Consider the following 25,801-nt stretch of genomic DNA (forward strand, 5'->3'; position numbering starts at 1 on the left):
AATAAACATGACTCAGCTGAAGCGATCCAAAAATAACCCTGTAAGCCAGCATGGCTACGGTAAAGACCCTGAACTACATCACTTAAATGGAATGTAACCATTGTTAATGCTGACATTACATCACCTTATCGCCACTGACACATCACAATGTCCACAAAACAAAAGATCTGCGCAGATTTAAATACACCAGCATTCTCTGCTTACATACTGAGGGCTTTTTTATTTCCACAGAAGATGTTTGAACATGTCACAGGCGGAAAAGCACAGGTGGAGAACTAGAATTACTGGCTCTTGGTTGTACGACGCTGCCAACAAGTCAATTTGCAGCTGACATCTACATCTGCACAGACTTATACAGAAAACAGGGATCTGGAACAATTTGTTTTAAGTGCTTTTATGCTCAGCCAAGAAAACAAATCTGTGAGGACATATCTTAGACGTGGGAGTAGACAACAGTTAAAGGAGAAGAAGTGAACTGAAGAATAACATTTTAACCCAGCAGCACAGTATCCTATGTACAGTGCAATATTTCGATCATGATTTCTTGAGTTTGAGCTCAGAAAAGAAAAAGAAAAAAGAAGAACACATCTCCTGTGAGATCACAATGACAATGACCTCTGACCTCCAGGTTCTAATCAGTTCATCACGGAAAACAACGAGATTTTCAGCATATGTTAAGAAACTTCCTCAATACATTCTTGATTTACATCATGTTAACGAGACTGGGAAGGATGGGAGATAACCCGTGACCTTGACCGAAAATTATTTCATTCTTCAGTTTCCTTCGTGCTGCTTTGGTTTCATGGTTCTGCACTGTGCAGGCCTGCTCACTGTCACTGTTTACTGAGACTAATTTAGAGTTGAGCCATCATTAACAATCACTGACAGCTGAGCTACAAGATTGATGTGTAAGAAATGCTGAAAATGCATCTGCAGTATATTCACTATGCCTTTGAGTTTCATACGTCATGCGTTTGCTTACTTAAAAATAAAAACAAAACTAAAACGTGGCTGTTTCTCGCAGACACTTTGTCTGCCTTTGTGCCAAAAGATGACCCAGAGCAATGAAAACTAGCCTAACAGGATTCTATATACAAACCAGTGAAGAGTGTGGATGCAGGCAACAGAAATGGAAATGATCAGTCAGCCAGTGCATTTCAAAAGAATCCCAATATTAATGAAGATAACTCAAACAGCTCACAGGTAATATCACTAAAACCACAGTGAGAGGACGTCAGGTTTAGTTGCTGGTTCTATTTCAGGGCAGATGATGCTTACATGAAGTAGATTTGGCACGTTCCCATACTGCATGCAACATATTCAGTTAGAATTATTGGGAAATTGACCACAGCGTTAAAAAAAAATGAAATGGAAGAAAATCTGCCCTGTGAGAAACTTTGGTTCTTGCGTCCTTATTACTTCAATGCACAACATGCACTGAAAGAGAAAGAGAGGGGGATGCAAGACTGAATGGGAATGCAGTCTGCACACATGCACTGCAGACCTGAACTTCTCTAGGCATTACCCAGCAAAGCTGTATGGTTGAACACTAATGTCCTAAGCAGCCAGGCGAGACATTAAGTATCCTAAACCAAATGGCATATGTCCAGTAGTGAGAATGTGGCTGATGTGAACGATCTCCTGTTGTGTTTATTCACATTATCATTTACACTCAATGCGTGACCCGATTCCTAACATTTTCCAGAGATCATGTATGAATAAGACTACGGACAGACCCAGAACAGTCTTGCTAATGGAGTTGGTCGAGCCAGTGAGAGCTGAACAAACACAAATTATTATGAGCCGCTAACTTCATAGTCAGAGTCAGTCCTAGAGCAAATAACCTGGTGTGTGCATATGTGTGTGGCTGTGTATGTAAACATCCATTATTAATCACAAAATGGCACTTAATGCTGGCTGAAATAGAGAGAGAAAAAACCCTCTCCACACTGGAAGTCAAACTGTGATCATGGAAAAATGCTGTTCCTAGCTCCTACACCACATTTGATTTAAGAGCAGGAAACTTTGAACTGCTCAGCAAAAACTAATTCCTATTTTCTGTTTAAATTACAACCCGTCAGACGTTTAAAGTCAAATTGTAGATCCAGCTCTGCATCCTGCATGCACAAAGAAAACCATGCAGCATTTTCTGTGGATAAACTGAGTAAACTTTCAGGAGAGTCAGACAGGGATTGCTGACTTTTGGTCATTCATTATGATGGCAGTATTGACAGCTTACTGTCCACGTACAAATTTAGCAACTAGTTACAAATGAATGCCACGGTACATCAAAAAACGGTATGCCAAAAAACTAGGCAGGACTAGTAGCGGAAAGTTTCAAAATCTGCAGCTGAGGAAAGGTGAATGGTTGATACAAATATAAAGGGACAGGCAGAACCAAAACCAAGACCTTCCTTGGTGGAGGTAATAACATTACATGACATAGGTAAACCTCTGAACCTAATCAATCGCTTGATTTCCTTTCTCAACCTCAGTTTTGACAGAAAACTTCATCAATTCCACATACCTCACTTAAATCCGCAAGTCTTGTGCATTATTACCGCATTACCTTCTGGAAAGCACACAAGTGTGCTCGCATAAGCACATACTAATAACCTTGAACAAAGGGGCCTTTAATGAATTTCAGCAGAGTGTGGCTTGAAGAAAAATCAAAGCCTTCCTTTCTTTCACTAACCTGGGTTAATAGCTAACACCCCTTTCCCAAACACTGTCTCTCTCTCTCTCACACACACAGGTAATACTAACAGAGAAGTTATACTGTGATGTTAAATTCTGCCTGACTTTCCCCTCTATCACAAACTCACGAGACACACATGCACCACCAATATGGTTAAATTAGGACAGGGGAGAAAAGTGAGAAAGATTTGGAGAGATGAACTGATGTTACCGCTGCAAGGTCAGAGACACAAATCGCTGCAGTGAAGCACCCATGCCTCTGATCATTCTGGATCTGGGAACTGCGTCAATCAAACCAGTACAAGCTGGTATTAAATGCTTGAGGAACAGTACACTTGAACTTGAAATTTTAGTGCAACTGTTAAATGGGAGGGGGGCTTTTTGTTATTTAAGAGGAACACTGAGCTCTTTGGCACAGTTTCAAACCTGCTACCACAGCGAGGACAGAATCCTGCCCCTGTCTGCATACGTGTGCGAGAGTCCTCTCTCCACATGCATTAAAAGCGGTGTCCATTTCTGCCCCTCTCACAGTTTACAAAACCTTAGTTAAGTCGAGCAAAACAGCATCAGAGCAAGGGGAGCCAAGCAGGATTGTGATGTGTGTGTGAGAGACAAGAGGGACAAGGCCAAGGGCAAGTAATGAGCCAAACTATCATCACCCGCAGATGAATTAGCAAAATTTGAGCCCAATGCCCGCGATTCTTGCTCTTTCATTGTTTACTTGTGTGGGGGGGGAAAAAACTGCATGTGTCCTATTACAAAGGTCCACATCATATGTAAGTGTGATGGGACACACTAATCAGAACACACTTTCCAAGTGTGCCATATTATTTAAAATGGAGAAATAAACAATAATGATTTGTCTTTAGTATTTCTCTAGTTAATTCTCAAACATAGCTGGGTTAGTAATTAAAAGGTTTAAGCTGTTTAAATGTAACCATCTCTTAGGTACTGTCTTTAAACAATGTTTTAGTTATTCATACACAATGAATACGCCCTGCACATTGTAAGGCTTACGTGAATCTGTAATATTTGTGAGTTTCGTGCAATTGGCGGGATCAGTGCTGCTCCTCACTGAGCAGATGTCCCAACCGCGTCCTCCAAGCAGCTCATGATGCCACAAGCCAATATTGACAAACCAGTAACTGCAGGCAGATGCAGTCAGATAATGTTACCTGCAGCCTCCGCAACACAAGAGGCTTGTTTTGCAGTGAGTGACACAAGACTTTTGCAAGCAATGGATGGAATATTTCAACATGGGATAATGGGTTTAGTGTTGCCGGTCAGATAAGAAGTTGTGTTAACCATTTCCTACTGAGAAGGCCGAGTTTTTACAGCCGCAGGAACGAAGTGTAATCCTCACACAGACACATCCCCACAAACCAAAGTGAGCCATCATATGTACTCTGGGTTGTGCTGTCATGTCAAAGCCACATGTGATTCTGGCAACAAGAAAGAAGTTACATTACCGCAGGATGACTAACAGCAATGACAGCCGCCTAACGTGAGGGAGGACCTTTGATATTTCGAGCTGGTGGACTTTAGCCTCAGCTGAACAATACAATCCGGCTTCGGTACAAGTTAAACCGCTTCGGCAGACGGCTGCTGTTTGTAGTGACGGTGAGACTGTCAGCACTCGGTCCAGCCACACCAAAAACCTGCGATTTAATGGAAATCTACTAAACACTCACCCAGTACTGTACCGCCTATGTCACTATGATAGCTGCAGAACTCAGTTTTATGACGTTTAAAATAATAATTAAGAGCACTTGCATATAAACAGTGGTAATAATAGCTATGAAAATATGGCGTTTATGACACTTTTACACACATGAATTAGGCCTATACTAAAGATCACGCGTGTACCCCATTTAAACCGTCCCTTTAGCTTCTGCGGCAGGTGGATTTGATATAACGAGAAAACGCCCTGTCCCTGATTTTCACTATTATACGGGTTAACTTTTGTGCCAACTTGTAGTAGTTACTCGCAGGACCTATAAGCTTGTTTCCCGGGTTATTACCTAGCTCACTGATACAAGCTCTTGCCACAGTACGCGAACCTGCAGCAACGATACATGGCTTAAAGTTTCCCGGGCTAAGTGGCAAAAACACGATAAAACACACAGAGAGGCTTTCTGCGACAGCAGCATTCCTCTTTCTAGAAACCACACAGCCCTAACCATCAGTTTACGGCTAAACAATCGAGGTTTGTAGTCACCAAGTGAGACTAAACACCAGCCAGAGTCGTGCCAAGGCAAACGCTGGGGACTCCTGACTCCCACTACACTGCAAGCGAGGAAGGACTGTTGTCTCGGTGTTGTCAAATACCGAGCTCAAGCTTCTTCTTCTTCTTCTTCTTTTTAACGCAATTAAGTTTTTGTTGCTTTATAAAAAAAAAAGCGACTTACCTCGTTAGCCTGACTCTAAGTTTCTTTTTTAAGTTTTTTTTCTTTTCCCGGAGCTTCGACTTTAAACGCCTGAGTGGTTTTAAGGAAGTGTTCAAGTCCGCTGCTATTACTCGAGGCTCTCCCTCTCTGTTTGTCTGCCAGCTTTTGTGTGTCGCGGCTCCTAGCGGTGCGCGCGGCGACTGCGTGACGTCAAACAGGTGCATTCCCGGAGACACGAGCACGAGCGACTCTGTGATTGCCACAAACCCATTTAGGCGTGTTCACATATTCATTTACAAACCGAGCGCGGTTGCTTTGCAAGACTGGACCGGCAACATTTAAAATCTGACCTCCCTCACGGGGAAACCGTCTTCCCATAATTCACTTTGTATTTAACAACACCTTGACCTGAACCTGACGCACGGTATCGATAAAAGCGGAAAGGCAAAACACGGAAGCAAGGGAGCTTTTGAACAGGTGCTGATTAAACCTCTTTATGTGAAAAATATGAATTTGGTAGATCAAGGGAACCGGATATTAGGGCACTGTGGACTCTCAGTACTCAGGTCAAGTCAAACAGCCATGCGTTTCCACATCAGGTCTTCCCACAGCACCTCCACGATCCCATTTCTCTCTCGGCCTACACAAAGCCTGTTGATCCACGTGGTGTTGAGTCATTAGCCCCACCTACCAAAACTGCATTGCTATAAGAGAGAATGGGTTGGTAAATTCAGTAAGTCTCCAAAAGGGCTATTTATAGCCACGACAATAGGTATAGCAGTGTCATGCTGGTATACCTACTTTTGAATGACAGATTACTGAGAAGACCAAACAGCTATTCAGCACTCAATCCTTATGAAAAACATGTCAGTTAAAAAAGAGATGAGGGATATTATGATTTTTTTAAGGGGCGAGGGGGTGGGCAGGATACCACATTATAATATGGTTGGATTTAAATCACTCTATTATAATCTTATAGGATATGTTATGTAGCTTAGAGTGATTTAAATTCAACTGTGTGATAGGATTTTAATATCAAAGAAAGTTTTATCACACTGGTCATCAGTCAAAACAGACACTCAAATCTCTTATAAAAGAAAAAGAACTTCTTCAGATTGTGACAGGAAAAGACGACTTCTTTCCACTACTCTTACTTCCTGGAAAACTGTTTATATTCACCAATGACCTCATGCTGCACCAGTGCTGTAATAAAAAGAAAGAAAGAAAAAAAATCTCCCAACAAAACTATTAAGGACTTTTGATCAGTCATTCCTACCTCCCCTTCCAATTACGTTAACCTGCCTCTTAGTCATAATAGTGAATATGTACTTAAGTCACACCTCCCTCTGTTTTGTAACAGCCAGAATTCAGGTTTAACAGGAACTACATCAAAATGGGGAAGCAAGATTTTCTTCTCGACATGAACAAGCAATAATTAAAAAACAATGTCACCATCACCACCCTCAGAGAGAGGCAATGTAGGTCAGAGTGCTGCACGGTTTTCTGATATATTACAAGTCAAGTGATGTTTGTGAAGGTCTGCCCAGTACACTGGAAAAGGTGGGAAAAAAAATCAACAAGCGATTTAAAGTTGAAATCAGAAACAGCATTATTGACTGTGGGAATTCCACTTCGGCTACAGTTTGTGTGGGTTATGCAAGTTCACAGAAAAACAAAAAAAGAAACAGTAGAAGCATGTTATGACACAGCAAATGTTTGCCTACCAAGGCTTCAGATTTTATGTGTGAATTAGCCATATAAGCAGGCTGGGGACCCAGACGGTTCCTGTTTTGGTGGCCATTTCTGCAATCCCAGCTGAGCCAGTGCAAACACTGCAGTGAGTAATGAGAGGAACAGACAAGAGGGGCGGTGGGATTGAAGGGAGGGACAAAAAAACAATCCCTAAAAAAGGAGAGAAATGGTCCTTTCATCAAGAGACATGCCACAGACTAAATCTGCCTTTTTCTAACTGTCCTCATTTCCATCCCCTTTTCTCTCCTTATTTTTTCTCTCTCTGTTCTCTGCATGCTCTTTTGCCTTTTTTCAGATTTCAAGACTGAAAAGTGTGTGCTTGTTAACACAAAGAGCTGTCAACTGTTGCTTAATTTAATTGACCTTGATGTAAACGGGGCCAGTTTTTGTGCACAGACATGGCAACATGAAGTCGTCAAAAACATCACGTTAGGGTTTGGGTTATCTAGCAGTGCCACTGTTGCAATGACATTTTTTTTATCATCACTGTGTGAAAAAAAAACAAAAAAACAGAAGCACATCTACAAGTGTTTTGTCTTGTCTGTGGTTAAAATGTGCCAGTTGCGAAAGATTGCTTGAAGATCAGTGAGGTTTTGGTGTGTTGCATCCATTAGTGTACTCGGCTGCCCCTGTCATTTATGCCCATCCTCTGTTGTGTAACAGATTCTATGCTCTAACGTGACTACTAGACAAGAAAAAAAATGTAGACAGAGCACCTGCCCTTCGAAAAAAACTCTCAGTGTTTTTTTCCACTGTGCCTACAGTATTGCACCAAGACAGGAATTTCAGATGCCGGCATGGAAAGTTGCTAATCTGCCTACAATGCTTACAATGATGCCAGTGTACTCTTCCGAGACAAACAACTCTCCCTATTGACATTCTACATACAGCTCTAATAGCAGCACTGCATTGATCTGATTTTTGTGTTCTTTTACTATTTTTAGAGCTTTTTTTCTTAAAATTTTGCAGAGACTCCAGAAATTGAAACATATTGATTAAAATGCACCAGCAGTTACTTGAGGAAAGGTCTGCTGAATGAGTTTCTGTGCGACAGAAGCTGCAGGATGTGAGTTTGGGTCCGAGAGGTGGGAACAAGGTGACTTTTACTATCAGATGTTTAAGGGGAATGAACAACTGTCATCGCTTTCATTGCTGCTCTCACTTCTCTCTTTCTTTTGTTACTTCAAGTTAAGTATTGGGTCATTGAGGCTCCTGGGATCGTGTATGTAGAGCAACCCCAATCTTCCTACTTTCTGTTCTGCCTATTTCCTGACTCTTCAGCTTTAGTCATTTGATTGAAAATAACTTTTCACTCTTGATCTCTATATCCAGTCCTCAGCAAACACTGTCCTCTGTTCTCTTACTTCCTTATTATCAATATTGACAACCTTGTAAAATTATTAAAAAGCAAATCAAATGACTGCTTTGAGTCATTAAAGGATCCATTTCCAGCTGATATGAAATTAGACCAAAAAGTAAGGAAATTGATTATTTCTTTGTTGTAACAATGTTTCTCGGCAATAAACCTTATACTGTTGAAAGCCTGTGTATTTCCCCTTAAATTGTGTCACATCTGTAAGGAAAATGCACGTGTAGGTTGAGCAGCAGAGTTGTGGAGTGTGCCAATAAAAAAACTTGCTAAATCTTCTCTGCCAAACAGCTTATTCTCTGCTTGACTCTTGTTTGTTGTTGTTCATTGGATTGGATGGTTGAAGTCTAAAGAATCAAGACATACAAGACAATACATTTAACAATTTATTCATTTATCAGACAGCCTCAGTTGCATGTGGAAGCACCATACACAGGCACAACAGTAGCCCCAGTGTGGTTGTGTTGGTTACTCTGGCATGCCTAAGCTGATCCCACAAGTGTTCAGTGGGTTTGAGTCCAGGACTGAGGGCAGGCCATTCCATCTTCACTCCCAAATTCTGGAGGTATTCCCCGATAAACTCCAGTCTCTGGGATGTCATCTTGGAGGATAGAGTTCAGTCTCAGACTGTGGAGATACAGGATTGCCACTGATTGCAGATCTAATCTCAATTTTCTCTGGATTGAGATTTCCTTTAATGTCGACCTTGTTTTTCCAGTGAGCCAGATGCCATCCCACACCACCACATTCCCTTCACTAAAAGTTGTTACCCTATAAGTGCAGCAATCAGCTTAGTGTTCTCCACATCCTGTCCACAATTTGACTGTCACAGACAGAATCTGGACTCATCACTGAACGTAACATTCCTCAACATTTTCAGGTTTCAGTGCACACTTTGCTGACCCCAGCACAATAAAGGGCAGGCCTAGGATAAGGGAGATTGTCTGTGCGCAGTCTGTTTTCTGCCTGGATTGTCCTGCAAACTCTGACTGCAAATCTGTGGAGGACTGCCTATCCTTCCTAAGTGCTGACAGAGTGAGGAAACAGTCATCTTTTTGGAACTCCCAATTCATGGTGTGTCTCTGAGATCTCCCATTATATGGAAATTTGGAGATGGTACTACGGTGAACTCCAATGCTGTAACTTGGTTTTGTAGACTACCAGCTTATAGATACCTTACGGGATGGGCACTATCCAGATCAGAGAAATGTGGTATGTTTGGAGTAAACAGCAATTGACTGTTGTGGAACAGTCTAAGCTAACAATTGCTGACGATCAGGCTCCATTCAGGCACCTGACTGTCAGCATGTGGAATACAAGAGGCTCAAAATAAGAGTCGGTAGCAGAAAACACTGATTTCCAGAGAACATTTGGCAAGTTTCTCATGGGTGTGACCAAAAATGAATTTTCCTTACAAATGTGACACCATTTAAGGGGGGAAAACGGTATAAGGTTAACTGACAAAAAGAAATTATCAACCAAACACACACGTTTCCTTACCTTTTGTGCAAATTTATTAAAACCTTTTAGTTCAGAAAGCTGATCTGTTTTAACTCATGCTCATTAATACTGCAGATGCTGAAATTGAAACAGGCTGAAATGTTTTGCGCTGTTTTCTTAAGCAGTCATAGTTTTTCTATTTGGTTGGACGCTGAAGTCAGTTGTGTTGGGTTTGTGGAAGTCCTTGGTATAACAAATGAACTGTAATGGATACCAGTGAAAAGCTTGAGAAAAAAGGGGGTTGATGCTGGTAGTAGCATGTTCTCTATTTGGCCAAATGCCATCTCCAACATACACAAAGCCTAATTACACAATGGTTGCCTGAACCTATTCTTGTTAAATGATGAAAAACTCAAAGGCACGTTTCAGCAGTGGATGAAAATGTGGGCTATTGATTCTAAAAACAGAAATCGCAACAAGGTTCAACATTTACTAAAACCACAATTCAATCATCTGAGAATCTTTACTCATTAAATTATAACAGTTAGATGAATTTATATGCAGTGATTTACTGATCAATGATCAAAGGGGATATTTATGCCACAAAGAAGATTGTCATGAAAAGTAGGTGGCATTGGATCTCCTGTAACCTGTTGAGCTAAGCTGTCTTTCCAGCTCCACTCTTTGATTTAAAAAACTTTATGTTGTCAAAGTTATTTGATTGCAAATGTATTTTGGAAATCTCGCCATACATTTTTCAATGTCAGCAGTGCAAAAACCTGCACTGATCTGACCTAATTTCTTCCTCATCCTGATTCCTGACCTTGGAAGGGAGAGAAAAATATTTTTGTATTGTTTTTGTTTGTCTTCTTGTTTTATTTAATTCCTTTTAGGATATGGATCCAACAAGTAAAGTATGCATATTATGCACACACACATGCAGCTATTACCCATTACTTGTATTCTTGAATAAAGTCATTGATCTGACACATTTAAAATGCAGTCAATTGTTTTTATTGTTATATTATTAAGAAAAAAGAAGGGGGGGGGTGTGTGAAAACAGGTGTTAGGAGTTAAAGGGAGAGGGGGGAGGATTAAGCTGGAACAGAGGTGGGGGAAGACGAGGTGACATCTGCAGTAGTGAAAGAAGGAGTGTTCTTCCTCCAGAAGAAGCGGAAGCGTTTTTTCTTTTTTTCCAGCTGCTTTTCCACGAGCACCTTTTTCTCGAGGATGAGGATTTTCAGCTCCTCGATTGTTTCTGTGTTTTGCTTCTGCAGCTTGTTGCATTTTTTCTCCACTTCTTCTATTTCGGCTTGTTTTTCTTCCAACCTTTCTTTCAGCACTTTAGATGTTGCCTCCTGTTTTTGTAGTTTTTCATTTTCTCCTTCCAGCTCAGATGCTTTGAACTTCATTTTGTTGTAAAGTTCTTGCAGGTTTTGGTTTTTCCGCTCAAACTCCTGGAGAAGAAGTTTTTCTTCTCTCTGCTTAATGACCAGTTGTTCTTTCTGTTGAAGCAGACCTTGATATTTGTGCAGTGTCTCATCGAACTTTACCTGCAGCATCCTTTCTTTTCCCTCCATGAGCTGGAGTTGGCACTCCATGTCTCCCTGCTTTCTGTCCAGCTGCTCTTTCTCTTGGAGGAGTTTTTCATTTTGTTGCAGAGCTTCATCAAGCTTTCCTTGCAAGCTTACATTGTGTTGCTCAATGCTCTGAAGCTTGCGATCCAATTCTTTTTGTTTGATCTCTTGTTCCCTTTTCTCTTGAAGAAGCTTCTCATTTGCTTGCAGTGTGCGATCAAACCTTTTTTTGTCAACACTGTACATTAGCTCCATGTCTCTGAGATTGGAGTGCAGCCCTCTCTTCTTCATGCCGTCTTGTTTCTTCTCTTGGAGAAGTTTTTTATTTTGTCGCAGAGCTTCATCAAGCTTTCCTTGCAAGCTTTCACTGTGTTGCTTGATGCTCTGAAGCTTGCGATCCAATTCTTTTTGTTTGGTCTCCTGTTGCCTTTTCTCTTGAAGAAGCTTCTCATTTGCTTGCAGTGTGTCATCAAGCCTTTTTTTGTCAACACTGTACATTAGCTCCATGTCTCGGAGATTGCTGTGCAGCCCTCTCTTCTTTATGCCATCTTGTTTCTTTTCTTGGACGAGTTTTTTATTTTGTCGCAGGGCTTCATCAAGCTTTCCTTGGAGCTCCTGGTTCTTTTTGTCCATGTCTTGGAGATCCTGTTGTTTCTCCTCAATAATAGCTTCCTTTTTTTGAAGTTGGTATGACAACTTTTTTAGTTGAGCGCTCTTTCTCTCATTTTCCTCCATCAAGAACTTCATCTTCTCTGTGTTAGTGAGCGCTTCATCCTCCATTTCTTCCAAACGCTTTTCCTCTAGTTCTACTTGGTCACACCAAGGAAGAGAGGAGATGGAAGGGTCTAGTGGCTCATCCCAGGGAAGAGCGTAGGGGTCAACTTCTTGTCCCTTTGGATCTTTGGTTTGAGACATGTTTGGTCTGGATACAGTGACTATGCAAAGGATCCAAATATTTCAAAAGGCTTTTCTGACTGAACGGTTGAACGCTGCGAACATCAATGCTGCAAGTAGCGGACTGAAAGTTATTGCTTTAATTCATCCTGACCATTTAATTCATCCTGACCAAACTGGTTTTATAAAAGGTAGGCACTCATCAACAAATACACGTAGATTACTTAATTTAATAGACTACTCATGCAGTAAAAACACTGAAACCATAATATTTTCTTTAGATGCAGAAAAAGCATTTGACAGAGTTAACTGGAAATTTCTATTTGCAACTTTACATAAATTTGGTTTTGGACCCTCTTTCATAAACTGGTTAAAAATATTATATAACTCCCCAACAGCTTGTGTCAGAACAAATGACCAAACATCCTCCCGCTTCTCTCTTCTGAGGGGCACCAGACAGGGATGCCCACTCTCCCCTTCACTGTTTGCAATTTTTATTGAGCCATTAGCAGCAGCAATTAGACAGGCTACAACAATTAAGGGCATAAAATGTAAGAATATAGAACATAAAATCAGCCTTTATGCAGATGATGTGTTACTTTTTGTCCAAAACTCACAAACCAATATCTCTGGGGTAATTGCATTGATAAATTCCTTCTCAAGTGTCTCAGATTATTCAATTAACTGGTCGAAATCAACAGTTCTTCCGATTAATTGCTCCTTCCATAATTCTTCTCCTTCCCCACTGCAATGTGGAAATATAAAATATTTAGGTATTAATGTCTCTCCTAAACTTTCAGAATTAACTAAATTAAACCACATCCCACTTTTAAAGACAGTAGAAGGCAACCTGGCTAGATGGAAATCTTTACCCATATCACTCATGGGAAGGGTCGCCGCTATAAAAATGATGATCTTGCCAAAAATAAACTATTTATTTTCAATGATCCCAAATAAGCCATCACAAGATTGGTTCAGATCTCTAGACTCGTATATTTCTAAATTCCTTTGGAAAGATAAACCCCCACGTATCAGCTTAAAAACACTACAAAGGACCAAGGATAAAGGAGGATTAGATCTGCCTAACTTTAATCACTATTTTTTAGCCAACAGGCTTCAGTTCATCTCTAGATTGTTTAAACACACCCTCTTAGATGAACCTTGGATAGATGTAGAACAGGCACTATGTAATAACCTAGAAATTTCAGACCTACCATTTATCAGCTCAAACATCAAACGACATGAATGCTTTAAAAGCATCAATATTAGCTCTTCTCTGACAGCATGGTGGGAGTTTCTAAAAATGACAGAGTCTTCATTAATCCCATGCAAACGTACACCTATCTGGAACAACCCGGACATATTACAAAACAATAATATGATAAACTTTTCAGATTGGAGTTGCAAAGGAATTAAATACTTGGAACATATATTGGAAGGAACAGACTTTATTTCGTTTGACAGACTAGTTACACAATATGGGATCAACAAGAAACGATTTTTGGAATATCAACAAATTAAATCCATAGTAAAAAAGAAATTTAATCCCAGTGAAGCTGAATTACAAACACCACCAAGTGTGGTACAATTTTTTAGTCTAAAACCCCCCAAATTATTGTCTAAAATATACAGAACACTTTCTAAAATAGATAAATCAATATCCCTTCCTATTGCAAAATGGGAAGCAGATTTATCAATCAACTTAGACCCAAACCTTTGGTCTCAGATATGCTTAAAAACCTTTCAATGGATCAGAAATCCCAGTTTGCAATTAATACAATACAAAATATTACACAGAGTGCACTATACTGGTCATAGGATGTTCAAGATGGGCTATACGCCTTCCAACAACTGCTCACACTGCACAGCAAATACACCGGACAATTACATCCACGCTCTTTGGTTCTGTCCACCAGTTCAGAAATTTTGGCGTGAGATATGTGAAGACTTATCAAAGTGTCTGAAATGTAACATTCCAGCCTCCCCTTTAGTATGCTTGCTGGGCAACTTGGATGAGGTCACTGCAGAAATAAACACAGCCCACGTTGTCTTTACGGCCCTATGCATTGCCAAGAAAATGGTCCTCATTAACTGGAAAAATAAAAATAATCTTAATTCTAACCAATATAAAAACCATCTAATAGATCACATTAGTCTTGATACAACCTCTGCCATCACATTTGATCAATCCCTTTGGGCTCCTTTGATCGGCTTCATCACCTAGTGGGGGTGGGGGGTCATGGTTTGGTCCTGCCTTCGCTATTGTGGTTGATATGGGGGTAGGGACGGCCTTAGGGCGTCTGGGGAGTCCCTAGGGACGTTTCCCTGGAGGGCCTAACCTGGGGGATGTGGCCATGACCTGGTTAGAAGCTCTGGGGCTCTTGGATGGTGTTTTCCTTGTGGCTGCGTACAGCGGAGATGGGGGAGGGTCTGTGCTGGCGGACGTTGGTTACTGGCCTGGTAGCCTGGCTGCCCCTGGGAGGGTCCGGGACGGGCGTGGAGGCTTAGGGGTCTGGGGGTGCTCCGCCCCCCGGTCTGGGGTGCTGGCCGGGCCTTGGGGGCTTGGGTCCTGGCTGTTGTGTCGCCGGAGCAGTGGGCGGGTGGGTGCAGGGGGGCTCAGCCCCAGTGCAGGGGACCTCTGGTGCATCGGCCCAACTAGGGGGCTCTCTAACTGGTGGGGAGGTTGTTATATCTTTGCAGGTGGTCTCCTCACTACAGGAGCTCACTCTGCAGGTGGGGGGAGAGAAATAGGAGAGGGGGAGAATGAACTCAACCTGGGTGTCTATTGTCTTGTGTAGTTTGGGAGATGATTGGATGATGGGGTGGGTGCAGTTTTCTCTGGGGTGGAGTCGGGTGGGCTGCCCCGGACTCTGTGGGGCTGGGCGGTGCTGCTGCTGCGGGCCCCGGTCCGGATGGGCCTGGGCCCCCTTGCCCTGGTGGGTTCCAGAGCGTGGGGGTGCCTACTGGGGTCAGCGGGGGAGCTGGCCCCAGGGAGGGGCCGCTTGCCCCTCCCTTTCTTCCCTCCCCATCCTCAGCTGCCTCCCTATTCCCGCTCTACCACACCCACCCACACACGCAGGGCTTGGGGTGCAGGTATGTCACCAGGGTGCAGGGGAGGCACTCCCCCTCTGTCCCCTTCTGGCCGCCTGTGCCTCAATTTTATTCTGCAACCTAGACATCCACATTACTCACACTCTCACATAACACATACATATAGGGCCTTGGGGGTGGGCACGTTTTACAGCATCCAGAGGATGGTCGTTGTACTCCAACCCACCTCTGGCGCTGGTGCCCTACCCTCAATTTTAAATGCATTTAGACACTAAGGGTTTTCGGGAGGAGCCGTGCTGCTCTCTGAGAGGAAGCTAGTACCATGCTCTCCTGAGTTTTAAATGCACTTTAGAACAGCACACAGCAACACTACATATGAGCGGGTGTAGGGAGGTTTGAGGTCTTCACTCACCCCGGTTCTGTTAGCCGTCAGGGCTGGGGGGCTGGGAGGAGGTGCTGGCCGTCAGACTGGGGTCTGGGATGCGGGGCCTCCCTGCTACTGCAGATAAGGAGGTGGTCCGCTTGCCTCCACCCCAGAGAGAAGGGTTAAATCTCCTGGGTCTAGGTGCGGCTTGCCCCTCTGGGGGCGGGGGTACCTGGACCTGGGATATAGAGTATGTTTGGGGAGTGCGACTGTCTGTGCAGTGTCTATTTGTGTCTGTCTACACGTTGGGTGAGTGCCGAGTATTTGGTTGTGCATATGGGGGTGGGAATGCACGTCTGTGTCCGCGTGTGCCTGTTTGTCTGTGTCTATATGTCAGGTTGGGTCTTAGACTCAACCTCTCTGGGTACATCTCAGGCCCTCTAAAGTACGGAGGCCTATCTCCCCTCACCACACTCCCTGCCGGTGGCTGATGCCCTCAGACGTTGGTGTGTTGGTGGTCCTTGTCGTCTGGGGCTGGGCGCTCATGCATGTACTGGCTCACTCCTGGTGGCCGATTGGCGGGGCCGGGCGCCTGTGGCCCGGCTGGGCTCCTTCCGGGGGGTGGGATGCCCTCGGGCCTCTGGGCCTGAAGCTCGGTCCTCTCTGGCACAGCTGGTTGCTGGCAGAGCCCGCGGGCACGCCACTGCAACCCCCTCTGGCCTCTTCTCCGTAGCTGCGGGGTGACCTCTCCTTTGGGGCTCTACTCAGCTCTTCCCAGGAGGGTGGCACGGTTCCCCCCCCCTTTGGTGGTCCTCCTCAGGTCCTTGTACTCTGGGGCCTCTGGATATCTGGGGCCTGGATCTCCTCCATACCTGCTTCATACCCTGGTGGACGGGGCTATGGCTCCCCACACTCCCTAGCAGATCGTTACATGGAGAAACCTTTGGAATACAAGCATGCTGATCCACACAGGTATGCACACAGGTGTACACACGGGTGTTCACAGACGCGGACTACACCTTTCTTGGCTGCTGCCTCAAAGCACATTGTGCGCTGTCTATCTTGCGTGCTGCACAATATCGTTTATTATTTAGTATCTACTTAAGGGTTTTAAGGATCAAAGGATCAAAGGATCAGAATGGTGGTAAGATTCTACATGTGTGTGACGTCATAATTCTGTAAGGCAATGAGGTTGTCACATGACATTTGTGGAGGAGGGCATTTTTCAACTTGGACAAATTATGAGTAAAGTTTCAATCTCTTTTATTTTCCCCAAAAAACATGTTGTCGCAATAATGTTTTCTACAGTCATTGGTGTCAACAGATCAGTTTAAAGTTGGGTGTTACTCTGCCCAGGCTGCTACCATAGAAGAAAAATGTGGACCAATAGTACTTTAATGATTTCCGCGGATCATTTCCGCGGATCATTTCCGCGTAAATCTTAGCATTGCGCTAGCTGTCAAGCAAAAAGTTTAGCGCCGTACAGCCATATTTTCAGAGTAAAAAAAGGTTTAAACTGACTCAGATCATGGTGAGTATTTGAAAAAACATTTACTTACTTTGAAACCTATGATGTGGAAAAGTTAGCAAGCGTAATTTTTCCCATTTTGTTATACACGTGTGCTTACATCCGGGAAATGTTAATCTTTTCTAAGATCCATGGGTTTATCCAACAAGCAGCTAAGTCACCATTATATCTCGAATTCTGTGCGCAACATCTTAATGCAAGAAAACCTAAAACAAAGCAAAGGAAACAAAAACAAAACAAAAAACACAGATGCACTTTTAAGCTCTCTCTGCGTTCACTGCCTCTCAAGTGTCAGACTTCCTAACTTTAGCTGATGCTAACCAACATTAGCGCTTACGGTTGGTATGTAAACACAACTGTCAGCCCTTCACTTTTGGTGCCGACAACATTTTGAGCATTTTCGACAGTTTGTGAAATGGTCGTCATTGGCATTACATGCCAGTAGTGTTCGCTAACTGACTTTACCGGGGATTATATTTATTATTATTGTTATTGTGAGGAGAAAATTGTTAGAAGGCAAAGAAACTTACACTCAGATATCTATTTTACATGTACATATACATGGGCGATCCCCCGTCACGGTCCGATCTGTTCTGCACCAACGTGTGCAGAACAGATGTGACCCAGAGGAAAACCGCCCAGGGCTCTTAGCACACTCTTTATTTATACTTCAAGCAAGTTTCCACAGCAGTAGGAGTGGCATGTATGGAACTGCCTTAAAAGGAGAGACCTTTAGCTTGTCTGTTGAAACAGGAGATAGCTTGGTATGTATAGATCTCAAAACATGTCCATAAAAGGAGAGAGAGAGAGAGAGACCGTTAACTTGTCTGTTAACACAGGAGGTAGTATCGTATGTCACCGCATTCTTCTGGACATATGGTTTCACTCACTTTTCCTGTGGTTTCCAATTCACAAGCTCTCCTTCCTTTAAATGAAGCTACAACTAAACATAACACAAAACTAAAAAAATCTCTCAACATTCCCTCCTGTTTGTAGCTGCATTTAAAGATACATCAACGTGTTTCAGACACAGACCCTACATTGTGAGTGCTTTCAGTCTGGTCGTCATAAAATGTGTATCATTCAAACATAATCATTCATCACATTAGTTTCATACTCATCGTCTTCTCCTTCTTCCTCGTCTGGCACAGTGACATATGCAACAAGAGTTTGGGATATCATTCTTGATACCATTCCTCTTACACAGGGGACAATGCATGTAGTAAAGATACAAAACATGATAAGTATTAGGCCAATAAACATCAAAACCTTAAACATCAGTGTTCTCCATGAGCCGCTCATAAGCCAATCCCACCAATTACTTTGTGAATTTGCCCAATCGGTTACCTGTGCCTGTTGAACGTTTCTAAGTAATTGTAGAGCATTTGTCATATTATCAGAATGCACATTGTCTGGAATATATGTACAACAAGTTATATTAAACAAAACACACAGTCTGCCCTTTTCTGCCAAGATCATGTCCAGGGCAACTCGGTGTTGCATAACAGTTATTCTTATGGCATCAATTTCCTGATTTTGTTCTTTGTTGATGCTGGTCGATGCATTTAAAAACAGCCCAAAACTATAGTCCAATAGTCAGGGGGTCGCTGTGGTTTAGGACAATTCCTGAATATTGATAACCTAGACTGGCAAAGCTTGCTGCGCATGTCACTTGAGTCATGTTCATAGGTCTGCCATATAATGTAGCATGCTGTGTTGTAGCAGGCATGTGTGAGCATATATAACAATCTTTGCCTTCTGTGCGATTATATATTATCTATATCAGGCGTTGTTCATCCAGGGATGGATGTGGTCCTGTGTCACTTCAGTCAGGTGTGAGTTGTCATATGTCCATGCCCTTCTATGCAAGTTGGCTTCTTGATCCTTTAAGTACATCAGGGTCCATGCTGTAAGCAGCAGGGCCAAGGTGGTAAGCAGAATAATCTTCATGATGACCAGACACACCGATTTGCTCTGGTGAGTAGACTACAGGCGAGAAGTAGAAGGCGGGATATACCCAATCAGCCCTCCCTTCACCTGTAGATCACCAAAGAGTCGGGGTGGTGGTGTCTTTAGGTTGTGCTGTCACTCACTTCCACTTTTTGCAATGGCTCTGGTGGATCCAAGAGGGCCTCTCAGCGATTTTGCAAGCTGTTGGTGTCGTTTGGAGTACTTGGTATGGACCTTCCCACCGAGGTGAGTTCCAATTCTTTCTCTGGAGTACTCGTATAAGGACCCAATCGCCTGGTTTTAATCTGCAAGAGACTTGAGAAGCGTCGCACAGCAGTTCAAAACAATATCCCTATTTTCTACTAGTTTTGCCATTCATTCTACTAAAGTTGTCTTTCTAACAGATTTATCTATTGGTTCACTTGCATCAATTCATGCATCTTTTCACTGAGGTCTGATTCAAACTTCTGATTCTTTCCAAAAATAATTTCACATGTAACAATTTATATATGTGTGTTTTCTATTTTTGTTTACCTCTTTGTTGTGATCTGGTGGACATCTCTAAACACCATCATGAGTTCAGGCTTCAATTTCAACCCAATTATACTCCTCTGGGCTTCACCTTTCCCACTGGCCCCTGTACCCTTCTCAAAGTGTCCTTTGTTGTCTTAAATCTCCAGCAAACACAATCTGTTTCTTCTCTGTTTCTTTTCAGTATTTTCCTTTTAGATTAAGTCCCAGCCAGGCAAAATATCACATTCAGTGCCTTTAAACAGTTATGTCACACTGTTCTTACCAGCCTGCTGTTAATTCTTCAAGTCCACGATGTTCTGTTGGTCTTCATCAGGAGATTGACTGTCCTTTGAGCTTCTTCTCAGGATCGGGACAAGTGGGAGGTCAAGCTGTAAAATTTTAAGCCAAACTTTGGCTTGTTTTCTCCCAATTATGTTGATCTATGGTTTTGCTGCTATGCTCAAAATTCTAGGTTGAGAAAAGTCCACCTTTATTTATTTGTGACCTATATTGACACACTAAACCATACCATTAATATCATTTTCATTTCTTTTCTTAAAGCCTCCATTTGCTTCATCTGGCTAGAGTCTGTCTCTTCTGTTTTTCTCTCTGGGTGCTCACTCCTTTTATGGGCATGCAAAGTTCCCGTCACACACACACACTTCCTGTTACTCTCTTTTGTGTTTCTACAGGCTAATCAAACTCATTTTGTATTTACAATCTACAAACCCTCTGTAATTCTACTAACTTTTAATCTAAAATGTAACGTCATTCACACAATAATTTCATAATCCTCTCACACACACACTGCCTTTTAAATAAACTAAACTCTTTGCATTTTTATCTATTTCAGGCATTTTCTGAGTCTCTGTTTTATGGTGCCGTTAGTTCTCTCTACTAACCCTGCACTCCATAGATGATAAGCACAATGATTTCTTATACTGAATCCTAGTGCTTCAGAGACCTTACTGATCACATCATTGACAAAATGTGTCCCATTGTCTGATCTTATCAGAGAAGGGATACCATATGTTGGAATAAAATGATTATATAAACATTTTGCAATGGAGATTGCCTCTGCTTTTTACTGAAAACACATCTATGATCACTAAGGCATATTTTGATCCTTGACATTCATTCAATTCAATAAAATCCATGTGGATGGTGTGGAGAACTGGCCTCTCTTTAGGTCTTAAGTTTCCTTGTGAGTTGTGTTTTTGACAGAATAGGCATGTTCTTACAAATTTTTCGCTGAAGTTTCAAAATTTATAGTGTAAAAGTGTGTATTGTTTATCTATACTATATTTCCCTCCTGTTGACACATGTGTTACTTCATGTGTCACTACAGCCGCTGTCCTGTGTAACGACTCTGGTAATATTGGTTTTCCATCACAGACCATTAAGTCATCTTTCAGTTGTGCTCCACATTTCAGCCACTTGTTCTGTTCAGTGGTTGTTGCAGCTTTTTGTTCGGCTCTTAGTACGTCAAGTGGTATTTGTGTACAATGTTCGGATGTTAGAAGCGTTATCGTTTGTTGTGCAGCCTGCTTTGCTGTTTGATCTGCAAAATTATTTCCTTTTGTGACAATAAAATTGTCTTTTTGATGTGCTGCACATTTACAAAGTGCCAATTGTTTTGGCAAGGTGATCACTTCCAATAAGATTTTTAATAAGCTGCCGTGTTGCACGGGGTTATCCGTAGAGGTGACCATACCTCTGTTATGCCAAATTTTTGCAAAGTGGTGCACTGCTGAAAAAACAAACTGGCTGTCAGTGTATATATTTATATCTTGGCCTGCGTGCAATTCATATGCACGTATGACTGCATACGTGCAGCTGACTCTTTTAATGCCTCTGCTGCGGCTACACAGGCTTGCACATGCAGGCAGGCCTGACGCAACAGAGTCTAATTTACACGAGTCTAAATTTCACCAGGGATGCTAACGAGCGTTGTTTTTCTCCAAATGCCTGTGTTATCACAGCTTTCATATAACCTGCTCCTCTATCTACACGTAAGTAGAAAGGCTTATCATAGTCAGGCAGTGCTAAAACTGTATCTGTCTGTAATGCCTATTTTTAAATAACTGAATGCTTCTTCTTTCTTCTCTATAGATGCAACATTACATTACAACATTAATGCATTTTTAGATAATTTCTAGTTTTTCAAAGAATTCACCCATCTCACACATCTTACATATTTCAAACTTTGAAGTTAGGGTTTTTTTATATATACATATTTTTAAACTTTGAATTGCTCACAGTTCTAAAACTAGGCATTTGTAAATCATATGCCTAATCACCATGTGTCACTGTGATCCACAAGTATGGTCACAAATTCGCTTCCAAACCAACAAAATAAAATAATCAAACAAAACAGAAAACATACATGAGTCAGGACACAAAAAGAAAAATGCTGCTACTGAAACAGAGCAGAAGTGTGAGGGAAAAACTGAGCTCACAGACAGCTGCATGTGTTGGCTTTTAATAGCATGCAGCCTCTGCTCTAAAAACAAATAAATAAAAATAAAAGAAAATGTGTAACATGCTCATCAACTTAGCGGTGTCCACATATTTAATTCAGCTTCTCAATCCTGTAGCTTTAGCTGTTGTCTACAGGGTTTGGCTTATTAGTTGTTATTATAGGTGTGCTCTATATCTCAGTAATATTTTATCTAGGATAAATGACAGGTTTTCAAGCAGGTCAAGTGCCTCTATGCACTTAATTAGTTTAGATAGTTTCTTTATTTTCTTCATCTCATATGTCATTATACTGAGTTTGAGCAAACCTTAAGCTTGATGCAGATTACTTCATAACAATCATCCACCTCACATCATAACTGACTAGGTTGCTTCTTATTATTAATATTATGTCATTATTAATATTATCATCTTTTTCTTTCTATATAATAACAATAGTATATTACAATATTTTATTAGTGTATACCACTATACTACTACTGAGCTAATTTAATAGTTAGGATCATCTTACTCAGCAAACAGATAATTTAGAATTCATCCAATCTGTACAAATTTGCTTTTTCTCTGAACAGGTTTGTGCCTACTTTTTAGACTGGTCTTCTGTTTGTCTCATCTCAGATCCAACCTTCAGTCACATTCATTCTCTCTGTTGCGTGGCGAACCAAGCAATTTATTATTATATATTTTATATTTTATTTTGTATCCATCAAGGGCTTCGGGTGATCTGCAGTTTCACCCTTTCCCAAGCTGGAGACATTTACCTTTTCACACACTTTCCTTGGCTGAACAATGACACAGCCTTAATGTACCTTATGCATCTCTCTATTTTATTTAAAAGGTTTTCGTGTGAATTATTTCCTTTTATTCATTTTATACATTCTGGGCATGGTCGTCATGCCAACTATGTTTCATTGTTAATATCAGTTTACAGGTTGTTATCCTTGCTATTATTAGTTTCAATACGTTAAAGATAAGTTCTAATGTAATTTTGCCTTTGTTTATTTTATTTTTGTACTTCTTATATTTATATCTATTCGGTGGGGTCTGTTTCCAACCTTTTTAAACTACTTTAAACTATTTTGATCTCTGGTTTTCACTTAATAAGGGTTTTATCAGTCACTGCACTGTAGTGTGACCTGATGCTGATTTTACTATTAAAGTATCTTCTGAGAATTGTACTTCCTGTGGTTTTCTGTTCAAAACGGTTTTACATACTCCTGTATCACATAACATCTGCACTGGTTTTCCATTAACATATACTGTCAGCGTAGGTTTGCCTTTTACTTCAGACACTAATTGATAGACATTAAATACTTCTGTGTCACTTTTGTCATTTTCATTTGGCTTTTTCTCATTTAGTCATTCATTTGAATATTGCCGTTTGTCTGTTTTATGTCTGCAATCTCTGGCGAAATGCCCTTCCTTGCCACAATTCCAGCACATATTATCTCTTTCTTCACTTCTTTCGCGTAAGTCTGTCTGTCCTATGTATCTCTGGCCCTTTCCTCTAAATCCTCCTGAGAATGCGATAAACCCTGTTTCTGGATCTAATGTGAAAGTACCTGTGCTTGCAGTTTTTTTTCTTTATTACACGGAGAGCGTGCTCGGCATGCTGCAATGCGTCGGCTAGTGGTCCCGTATTCATTGTGACCCAGTGTTTTTCAACGTGGGATTTCACTGAGGGTAGCAGGCCATTCAGGAATGCATTTTTTTAGCTGCTGTTGGTAAGGACCGTCAGGACCTTCATTATAATCCATTCCTGAATGTTGCCTAAAAACCGGACGCAGGCGACCTAAAAAATCGGACGCTGTTTCATTTTCTTTTTGTTTCACTTCGCCAATTTTGCCATAGTCAGCCCTTGGAGCTAATCGTACTCTGATGCGATCATATAAATTTGTGACGGCGGTTTGTAGGTCTTGACTTACAGGTGGTAAGGGTGTTCCATCAGCGGCGCTACCTGTGAAATCTCCCCTAACCGTTCCCATTTTTAAACCTAGTACGTCTTGTATTACCTGGAACATTTCATGACCATTTAAATACCACTGTCTTCTGATCATTTCTACCGCATCTCTCCAGGGTATGAAACCTTCATTAAGAGGGGGGACGTCTTTTAACACATTTTGCCTATCTTTTTGTGACCACGGCCGGAACACGAATATATTTGGGTGATTATCACGTTGTGCCTCTCCACCTTCCCCTGTGGGTTGGCCGTATCTGGGGTTTGGTACTGCTATCATGGGAAAAACGCCGGGAGGACCAGGTGGGTCGACATCACCTCCCATATCTCGTCCGTAGCGATCTTTTCCTATTTTTTCCTGTGGATTTTCACCTAGTGCCATTTTATCTAACATGTTTTGTGCCTCTGCATAAGGACCAGGTTGAGGTCTAAACGGATCACAGGATTGTTTAAGGGGGGTCGCAGCAGCGGAAGTGGGGGTTGGTTTCACAGCAGCAGGAGTGCGGGTTGGCTTTGCAGCAGCGGGAGTGGGCGTTGGCTTCAGTATTGATGCTGCTCCAGCGAGTGGTGCATATGGTGGGGGGTTTGATACCTCTGCCTTTTCATTTTTCTTTTCTTGTTTCTTTTGTTTATTCTCACATCGTCTATCTGCCTCTCGCTTCCATACTTGGAAATATTCTAATTCTTGCGTGCGTTTTCCTTTTTTCTTTAAATCTTTTGTTTCTCCTACTTCTTTTAGTAGTGCTTCTTTAAGTTGTAATAGTGCAGATGGGCTACATTTTCCTTCCCAGGTGGGACATTTGGTCTTTTTAGAATTTCTCCATCTTTGCACACTAATTTGTCCGGCGCCTGGACATTTTTTTTTTTCTAACCACTGTTCGTCAACAGTAAACTTAGTGGGCTGATTACCCATTAAAACAGAACTGCAGAGCCTTCTCTGGTATTAGACGAATAATTCAATTCAATTCAATTCAATTTTATTTATATAGCGCCAAATCACAACAAAAGTCGCCTCAAGGCGCTTCATAGATACAGAGAAAAACCCAACAATCATATGACCCCCTATGAGCAAGCACTTTGGCGACAGTGGGAAGGAAAAACTCCCTTTTAACAGGAAGAAACCTCCGGCAGAACCAGGCTCAGGGAGGGGCGGCCATCTGCTGCGACCGGTTGGGGTGAGAGAAGGAAGACAGGATAAAAGACATGCTGTGGAAGAGAGACAGAGGTTAATAACAGATATGATTCAATGCAGAGAGGTCTATTAATACATAGTGAGTGAGAAAGGTGACTGGAAAGGAAAAACTCAATGCATCTTGGGAATCCCCCGGCAGCCTACGTGTATTGCAGCATAACTAAGGGAGGATTCAGGGTCACCTGGTCCAGCCCTAACTATATGCTTTAGCAAAAAGGAAAGTTTTAAGCCTAATCTTAAAAGTAGAGATAGTTTCTGTCTCCCGAATCCAAACTGGAAGCTGGTTCCACAGAAGAGGGGCCTGAAAACTGAAGGCTCTGCCTCCCATTCTACTTTTAAATACTCTAGGAACAACAAGTAGGCCTGCAGAGCGAGAGCGAAGTGCTCTAATAGGGTGATATGGTACTACAAGGTCATTAAGATAAGATGGGGCCTGATTATTTAAGACCTTGTATGTGAGGAGCAGGATTTTGAATTCAATTCTGGATTTAACAGGAAGCCAATGAAGGGAAGCCAAAACAGGAGAAATATGCTCTCTCCTTCTAGTCCCTGTCAGTACTCTTGCTGCAGCATTTTGGATTAGCTGAAGGCTTTTCAGTGAGTTTTTTGGACATCCTGATAATAATGAATTACAGTAGTCCAGCCTGGAAGT

General features: G+C 41.9%; 2 protein-coding genes across 3 annotated transcripts in view; both read right to left on the minus strand.

Annotated features, from left to right (window-relative positions):
* The window catches only part of prkcdb (protein kinase C, delta b), a 44,747-nt gene that overhangs the window by 14,375 nt on the left and 4,571 nt on the right, over nt 1–25,801 (minus strand). Inside the window, exon 1 of one of the 2 annotated variants that reach the window (XM_084927753.1) lies at nt 5,106–5,253. The exons of the other annotated variant lie outside the window; for it this stretch is intronic. The gene's annotated coding sequence lies outside the window, so the exon portion shown is untranslated. Of the gene's footprint in view, nt 1–5,105; nt 5,254–25,801 lie in introns of those variants that run through there. 2 annotated transcript variants of the gene reach the window in all.
* Nucleotides 10,740–24,282, minus strand: LOC146386594 (uncharacterized). The gene is made up of 3 exons (XM_084927275.1): nt 24,192–24,282; nt 11,096–12,157; nt 10,740–11,011 (listed from the first exon to the last, which is right to left on the minus strand). Exons 1-3 carry the CDS (start codon nt 24,280–24,282, stop codon nt 10,740–10,742), a joined length of 1,425 nt encoding a protein of 474 aa, XP_084783401.1.

The sequence above is a fragment of the Perissodus microlepis genome, chromosome 5 (genome assembly GCF_051167445.1).
Source record: "Perissodus microlepis isolate ML-2025 ecotype Zambia chromosome 5, ASM5116744v1, whole genome shotgun sequence".
Taxonomy (NCBI): domain Eukaryota; kingdom Metazoa; phylum Chordata; class Actinopteri; order Cichliformes; family Cichlidae; genus Perissodus; species Perissodus microlepis.

Bases quoted from the DNA above. Each gene is read 5' to 3' on its own strand.
- LOC146386594 (XM_084927275.1), bottom strand. From the start codon at position 24,282: ATGGGAGGTGATGTCGACCCACCTGGTCCTCCCGGCGTTTTTCCCATG. The intron at 12,158-24,191 runs GTGGAGAGGCAC...TCCTTTGCATAG, and splicing joins CGGCCAACCCACAGGGGAAG to TCACTGTATCCAGACCAAAC. The intron at 11,012-11,095 runs AGCGGAAAAACC...ATGAAAAACTAC, and splicing joins ACTTCTTCTCCAGGAGTTTG to AAAAACAGGAGGCAACATCT.